At 43.7% G+C, this 8,220-nt stretch overlaps 1 protein-coding gene across 1 annotated transcript in view; it reads right to left on the bottom strand.

Annotated features, from left to right (window-relative positions):
• Positions 1-5,753: 5,753 nt before the first annotated feature.
• Positions 5,754-8,220, bottom strand: part of Zmpste24 (zinc metallopeptidase STE24) — a 28,132-nt gene continuing 25,665 nt past the window's right edge. The window contains exon 10 of the mRNA XM_048350992.1: positions 5,754-6,063. Coding sequence (XP_048206949.1) covers positions 5,839-6,063 — 225 coding nt within the window. The 3' untranslated portion in view covers positions 5,754-5,838. The remainder of the gene's footprint in view (positions 6,064-8,220) is intronic.

Here is an 8,220-nt window from a genome sequence, read left to right as displayed (position 1 = left end):
TATACGTGGTGCTGGGGAATCGAACCCAGGGCTTCATGTATATGAGGCAAGCACTCTTGCCACGAGGCCATATTCCTAGCCTTGTCCCTGAATTCTTTTGCTCAAGAATAGCACTCTACTTTGAGCCACAGTGCCACTTTCAGTTTTCTGGTGGTTAATTGGAGACCAGAATCTCAAGAACTTTCCTGCCTGGCCTGGCTTTGAACTACAATCCTCCTATCTCAGCCTCCTAACTCCTGAGTAGGATTACAGGCGTGAGCCACCACAGCCCGGCAAGGCTCAGCTTTTTACAGATGGAGATGGGAGGTTGTGGCCTCTGCTGCCCAGGCAGGGTGGGAATTCAAAGGTTCCAGGAGGGAGGGAGAACATGGGGCATCTTCATCAGGGCACAGCCTTTGTGTGCACTGGTATAGAATGGCCTATTTGAGGAACATCTTTGGAGATGAAAGTTTCAACCACATCATGTTTAGCCGAAGCGTAGCACACCTATGTCTTGCCAGGACCTGGCATGTCGAGGGCCCCTGAGTTTCAGTGCTGAGTGAGCTGGCTCTGGGATAGGATCTTGGAGTGACTGGAAGGTCCAGCTGTTTTCTTCCAGGCGCTCGTAGGCTTGGGAAGAAAACTCCCATGTCTAGAGGCTCCTGGCCCATCTCTCTGTGGGATAACCAGGAGCTTCTGAATTCAAGGAGTAACCAACTCCTTTGTTTCAGGCTTGATTTAGGCATGTGTTGCCCCCCAGTGAAGCATTGTGTCAACCCCAGCCCATCTCAAAGACACAAGGCTACCACTGAAGCCTGGTTCTCCCTGACCTCAAAACATGCCCATCATCATCCCTCCCTGCCCCTCAACACACCTACTTAGCACAAGCGACACCACAACCACTTAACCTAGTCCAGGGACACCCAAGAAGGATTAGGTGGGAAAACACCAAAGGTCACCAAAGTGTCTTTGCCCTGTGCTTTGGTGGGTCCTTGTTATTGCATTCCAGAGTCCACCGAAGGCCCCTGCTGCATGCGACCCATGGAAGGCAGATTCCAGGGCCTCGTGGAGGAAGGGAAGGGGCTGAAAGCCATGAGCTTTGTCTCTAGCAAGTTCTCTATACTCACTGGAGTGGTGATGGAAGGCCTTTCCCTTTTCTAGGCTGGACTACACCTGGTTCACACTGGACCTTGAGAACCAGCTTGCTCCTTGAAACTTCTTTGCATGGAACCGGAGTCCTTTCCTTGTCCCTCTCAGTGACTTTCTGAGACCAAGTCCACTAGATAGTTTGCTACCCAAGAAGGTGATTCACAAATGCCATATGCTGGTAATTTCATTTCTGTGACTCAGGCATTTGAAAGGGCTGAAAGGGGACTAAGGCCCAAGGACCAGTGCCCTTCATAAGACTTCCTGATGGGTAGCCGAGTTCACTCAGATCACTTAATGTGATCTTCAGGTCTCCCACATGCCTCTCTGACCACACTCTGGTGCTCAGGTTTCTGGTCCATTCTACTCAAGCCATGCCAGGATGGGCTAAGCTGATCCCCAAACATGCTGTGCCACACGTACTGACCATCCGATTGCTTGAAATGCTATCTCCCCTGCACCCTCCAACCACCTGCAGACCTCTTGCTTCAAGCTTTTACTCAGAGTAACCTCACCCTGGACCCTATCCTGATATTCCAGATCCCCTGCATGCTAGTTTCTCAGCACATCTCACCACTCCACCTAAAACATGAGCTCCACGAAAGCAGGACTTTTTTTTCTCATCTGCTATTCTTTTTGTTTTTGTGCCAGTCCTCGGGCTTGAACTCTGCACCTGGGTGCTGTTCCTGATGCTTTTGTACTCAAGGCCAGTGCTCTATAACTTGAGCCATAGCTCCACTTTTGGCCTTTTTGGTAATTTACTAGAGATAAGAGTCTCATAGGTTTTACTGCCCAGGCTGGCTTCAAAACATGATCCTTAGATCTCAGCCTACTCAGTAGCTAGGACTATAGATCTGAGCTACCTCGCCTGGCTTTATTTGCTATTCTATTCTCCATTAGTGTCTGAGATGGGACATAGCAGTTGTTCAGTATTTATTAAGTAAGTAGTATGTTCAGTAGACTCAACTCATCACCCTGCTAGGGGCAGGGACTTGGGCTCAGCTTGTATAGAACTAGGTGTATTCCTGATGGCTCAACTTGTTCCCATGGTTCATCACACCACCAAGCACAGATGCATCTTGGGAGGCAAAAAAGTCCAACACAACAGGAAGTAGAGGACTGGGGGCACAGTTCAGTGGTACAGAACATACCTAGCATGCATGAGGCCCTAGATTAGATCCCTTTACCCAAAACAAAGGGTTGGAACTAGACCCCCCCGAGTCTGCTTTTAGGAAAAGGGATTTAGGAAGTCTAACAGGAAGGACACTGCAGCAAGGTGGCCGACTCCTTGTAAAAGTTCAACACTGCTCCCCCAGGGCCCCCTCGCCCAACTGTCTAGAACCAACATAGGGAGACCCAGCAATCATCCCCTGCTTCCACTTTTGCTCCTAACATAGAAACCAGAGTAATTCTGTTAAGTCAGACTACAGTTCCAAAACTGCAGCAGTTTCCCACCACACCCAGTAAAAGCCAGTATTCTTAACAAAGGCATTCCAGGCCCTGAAAACTGTCCTCCCCCTACCTCATCTCCCATGCCTCTTCCACGGCATGCCAGCCTCTCTGCACACTAGTCAGGCTCTCCAGGCTGACTCCCATGTTAAGGCCTTTTACATTTGCAGTTCTTTTTCTAAGATGCCCCTAAACACCTTGGTAGACCACCCTGTCATTAAGACATATCACATTTTTTTTTCTATCATACATACATGAAAAACTTTAGCTTACATATCAGGCACAATAAGAGATCAGCAGTAACATAAAATACAACCTTAACAATAGGCTGTAATAAAGTTATGGGAATGGTCTCACTTCAAAGGCTAAAGATAGTATTTTTGCATTGTGGTCAGAAAGTAAAACCATGGTAAGGGGACACTATTGTACCTTGCCTTTAAAAAAAAAATTTCTGTCAGTCCTGGGGCTTGAACTCAGGGCCCGGGTACTGTCCCTGAGTTTCTTTTGCTGAAGGCTAACACTCTACCACTTGAGCACGGCACCACTTCCAGCTTTTTCTGTGTATGTGGTACTGAGGAATCAAACTCAGGGCTTCAGGCATGCTAAGCAAACACTCTGCCACTAAGCCACATTCCCAGTCCCCTTCCCCAGTCTTAACTGTTATTTAGCACCAGAGATCTTCGACACAAAAGACAGGACAGTGATCTGCTCATGAAGTAGAAGCAGTCTTGGTTTCCTAAACCATGGGAGTTTAGAATACATGGTACATGCCTACTCTTCTGAAGTCAAACTGTTTAGTAAACTATTATGGATAACAGAAGAACCCATTTTCTCCTAGCCATGTGACCTGCTATCAAACTGTACCCAGCATAACAAGTATGTGGTCTCAGAGGGCAATACTTCATGTTTAGGAACCAATGGAAACCATCACTAAAGCAACTGAATTCTGCTCTTACACAAATAGAGGCAGAATTTACTTATTAGACTTCAGCAAAGATCTAAGTCACCCCCACCCTCATCAGATTCTGCCTTGAACACAGAGATCAACCCTTCCAGGCTCAGGCCAATTTACTCAAGGCTTTGATCCCATCCTCCTCATGTCTGTCAGGCATGGCAATGCAGTTTACCACTTTCTTTCCTTGGTTAGCTCCCTACTTTCTCCCTTACTGCTCAGTATCTTAGGAGCCCCACAAGTCTCCTTCTGACCTACCCTACACCTCAGCCATCCAGTCAGTCACATATTAAAAAGCTGATTCCTGATGCCATACATGAGGAGGACCAAAGAGGCAAATGGAGTAGGCAGACTCGAAACCATTTGAAATTATAAAAATGGAGAATTAGCTACTCAGGAGGCTGAGATCTGAGGATCGCAGTTCAGAGCCAGCCCAGGCTGGGAAAGTCTGTGAGACTCTTATCTCTACTTAACCACCAAAAAACCAGAACTGGCGCTCTGGCTCAAGTGGTAGAGCACTGGTTTTGAGTTGAAGAGCTCAGGGACAGTGCCCAGGCCCAGAGGTCAAGCCCCACAACTGACCAAACAAAAAAAAAAAAAGGAGAATTACCTGACTTGTGAAATGGTAACCCCTTTGTAAATCATCTTTACAATAACAATTAAAAATAATTAATGCTAAAAAAAAAAAAGTAAATCCAAATGAAGCTTTGGAGGAAGCATCAGTGAGAACCAGTAATGCTCTGGAGTGGGGAGGAAGGCTGCGGGGAGGACTCTGGGAGGCATGGTGATCGGATTACCAGCACTCAGTGTTACAGCTATTCTTTTGCATGATTCTCCACGTGCTACCACGCTATTCCTCTAGATAACAAACACAGGACACACAAGTCACATCAAACTAAAGACAGAGTACATAAATCTGCATTGGCAATTTTTAATGTTTTACTTGTGCAGAACTGAAATTTGTATTAAAAGGCACAGAAGGAAGGAAAGGCAATTATCTGGGCATGAATTTATAGGAAAAAGACTGCTGGATGGATAAAAACCATGAGACTGCTCTGTTTTAGCAGTAGGAAAAAAAATAATGCAGTGCTAGACTTTTATATTTCCACATGAAGATACCATTCAAATGTCAGCTGAGCATAAGACTTTACAGCCAGATACAAAAGGCATGGTGGAGCCCCCTTGGGAGAAAACGCGCAAAAGCTAAATGTTCTCATGAGAAGACCATCAGCTACCAAGTGAGTCTTCATTCAGAAGTGGACAGAGGTGCAAAGCGGTCACACAAAGCCTGTATAACTGGAAAGATTTCATGAACTCTTTTTCTGAAATAATATCAAGAACTACAATTTTAAAAAATGGAATCAGGCCTAATTAAACAGTGCTTAGTATTTACTGATAAAATTTACAAAAATAAAAACAAACTTCTGTTCTTAAAAGAGATAGAAAACTATGTCTTTGCCTGTAATAAGACAATCTGCAATACCTTTATGTCTTCTCAAATGTCATTTCATCTTCCTTTGATGTTCTGCCACTTTGAACATTGTAAGACTTGTACAAAATGGCAATTTCTGATTAGTGAAAGGAAATACTATTTATTGGGGGGGGGGGGGGCGGAGGGGAAAGAGAATAAGAAAAGGCTCCTAATGGAACCATTTCACCAGGTGGGAGGAAAGATAAAACTTGAGATTTTTCTTAAAAGCAAACCCAAAAGTCGATTTAAAACATCCTGTACATAATTTCTACTTTGAAAGCACTGTTAAAAAATTCCTGATCAGTGTGCAACACAAGAGACTTGAAATTTGGTGACACAGTAGCACACACGTCTTAATGACTTTCATTTAAGTAACAGCCTTATCAATTATTATTTTTCATTCTAATTTAAATCACTGATTGGCTAGCTTAAGTCATAACAGCATGAAGGTATAAAAAGAGACTTCAACTCAGGTGTGGGCAGCATGGGAGATGCAGTACCTGCTCTGCCGAAGGCCTCAGGTGGTGCCCCCCCCATCAGATCCTGCAGAAGTGTACACATAAAACAGCTTTGTGTTTTGTTAAAGAATTTACAGAGATGGTAAATCAAATGTCAAAGATAAAACTATGCTTTTAAAAACAGTAAGCCTCAAATTTTTTACAATGTTGTAAGAATAGCTTAAAATTATTTTTGAAATGAGATATTAAATGTATTTAAATCTGGACTTTTCTGTACTCAATCATTCTTCTTTAAAAAAAAAAAAAAAGAATTTAAAAACATCAAGAGCTGGAACCAGGACAGAAATAATCAGAAATGCCTCCAGTCACAGAACATGAGCACCTCAGTCTTGCTTTGTATTTTTCAAAGCTTGAAGTCTCTCTAGTAGTGGAGGATGAGAATAATGCCACATTGAAAATAACCAGTCAGAAACTGGGAATCCCAAGTTGTCTTTGTTTAGTTTGATCAAAGCAGAATATAAGTCTTTGGCCTTCCCCAGTTTCTTGGCAAATGCATCAGCTTGAAACTCAAACCTTCGGCTCAGGACTGTTAGGCAGAAAGAAAGAACCTGAAACAGGAAAGGACAGTGCTTCAGCCCCTTATCATCCACAGTATCCTTATCATCACCCCAAGTGTCAAAGGCTGGGGTATGGAAAGTTTGGCCTACAATACAAGGAACAGCAGCTAGACAGGGAAACACTACAATTAGGAACTAAGGGTGAGAAAGCAGTGACAAATTCAGCTTTTCTCCCCCAACAAACAGACCCAAATAGATATACATCCACATGAAAGTCCCCCTTCCTATAAAATGACCGTCTATGAGATTCTGCCATGTGCCAGGCCCTGACATGGGCACTCTCCATACTTCTCACTGAGAGGCTGAGGGAGGGGCAGCTCTCTGGGAAGGAGGGGAGCTGGGAAGGCCCCCGGAGGCTGAGCAGCTGTGGATGCAGTGCACCTCTCCTTGGTGATGTAGACTTAATGCACACCATCTTTCCAAGTCACATCCGACTCATGTACTCAGGCCATTTTGTTTTTTCTTTCTTAATATCCTTCACCATTTATCCACCTTTCAAAACATGCTCACAGCCTCCAACAATAATTTCCAAAACTGAATTTTTTTTTTAGGGAATAGGGTCGGGGAGCAGTGTCTTCCTATGTAGCCCAAATTGGCTCTGAACTTATGGTCCTCCTGCCTCAGCCTTCTGACTCAAACTGAATTTTCTTTAAGTGTTCTAAGCTAAAGCAGTAAGATCAGAATAATTACACATTTACTTCTTTTTTTTTTTTTTGGTGCCAGCCCTGGGCCTTGAATTCATGGCCTGGACACCGTTCCTAAGATTTGTTGTTGTTGATAAATGCTAGCACTCTACCACTTGAGCCACAGCTCTACTGGCTTTTTTTGGTAGCTAACTGGAGCTGAGTTTCCTGCTAGGGCTGACTTCAAATTGAAATCCTTAGATCTCAGCCTCCTGAGTAGCTAGGATTGGATTATAGATGTGAGCCACTTGCATCTGGATGTAATTCCATTAACAATTTTTTATTAAGCTGGGCACAGGTAACTCACACCTGTAATCCTAGCCACTCAGAAGGCTGAAATCTGAGGATCGTGGTTTGAAGCCAGCCCAGGCAAGAAAGTCCTCTAATCTTCAATAAACACACGTGCGCGCGCACACACACACACACACACACACACACACACACACACACACACACACACACACACACACACACACACACACACACACACACACACACACACACACACACACACACACACACACACACACACACACACACACACACACACACACACACCCCCCCCCCCAAGAATAGAGCAGCTGTGGTTCAAATGCTAGAGGTTAACCTTGAGTAGAAAAACTGAGGAACAGCACCCAGGCCCTGAGTTCAAAGCACACACACACACACACACACACACACACACACACACACACACACACTCATTAGCACGAATTAATTACCTAGGAGTTTCACTGTGATACTTACACACCACATGCATATATGTACACAGTTTCTGACAACCATTATAAAAGGAATTTTCACTTAAAATTAATTAAATTCTAAGCTGAGTTCTAGTGACTCATGGCTATAAACCTAGCTATACTCTCAGGAGACTTACATCTTCAGATCTGAGTTCAAAGCCAGCATGGGGGGAAAAAAACCTCCGCCAAATTTTTACCTCCAATTAACCAGTAAAAAACTGGAAGTAGAGCAGTACTTCAAGTGGTAGAATGCCAACCCTGAGCAAAGAGTATAAGGCTTTGAATTCAAGTCCTAGTACTGGTATACACACACACACACACACACACACACAAATTCTGAGGAAAAAGAGTAGTTTTTGTACTGAAAATTAAATGACATGTCTCTTCCTTCTCTCCCTTCTTCCCTTCCTTTCTTAGGAAGTGCTTGGGATTAAAGCCAGGGCCTTACACACACTACGCAAGCATTCTATCACTGAGCTATATTCCTAGCCTTCACAATGTCTATTTCTTAACATAAAATATTTTTATATAAATGTTTAAACAAAGATTTTTTTCAAATCTGTCCAATTAGTAAATAAATTTCCAAATAAAGTCAAAGTTTCTAAAATCATCTAATTCTGTCTCAAGTTTTCAAACCTTGAATGTACTTTTTGGGATAGAAACATTAACTGAGGCAGGTATAGTAGTGTACTTGAAGACTAAGGCAGGAAAGTTGGCTTGAG

This window comes from Perognathus longimembris, chromosome 7, assembly GCF_023159225.1.
Source record: "Perognathus longimembris pacificus isolate PPM17 chromosome 7, ASM2315922v1, whole genome shotgun sequence".
NCBI classification, from domain to species: Eukaryota; Metazoa; Chordata; class Mammalia; order Rodentia; family Heteromyidae; genus Perognathus; species Perognathus longimembris.
This window is presented reverse-complemented; position numbering and strand designations above follow the sequence as displayed.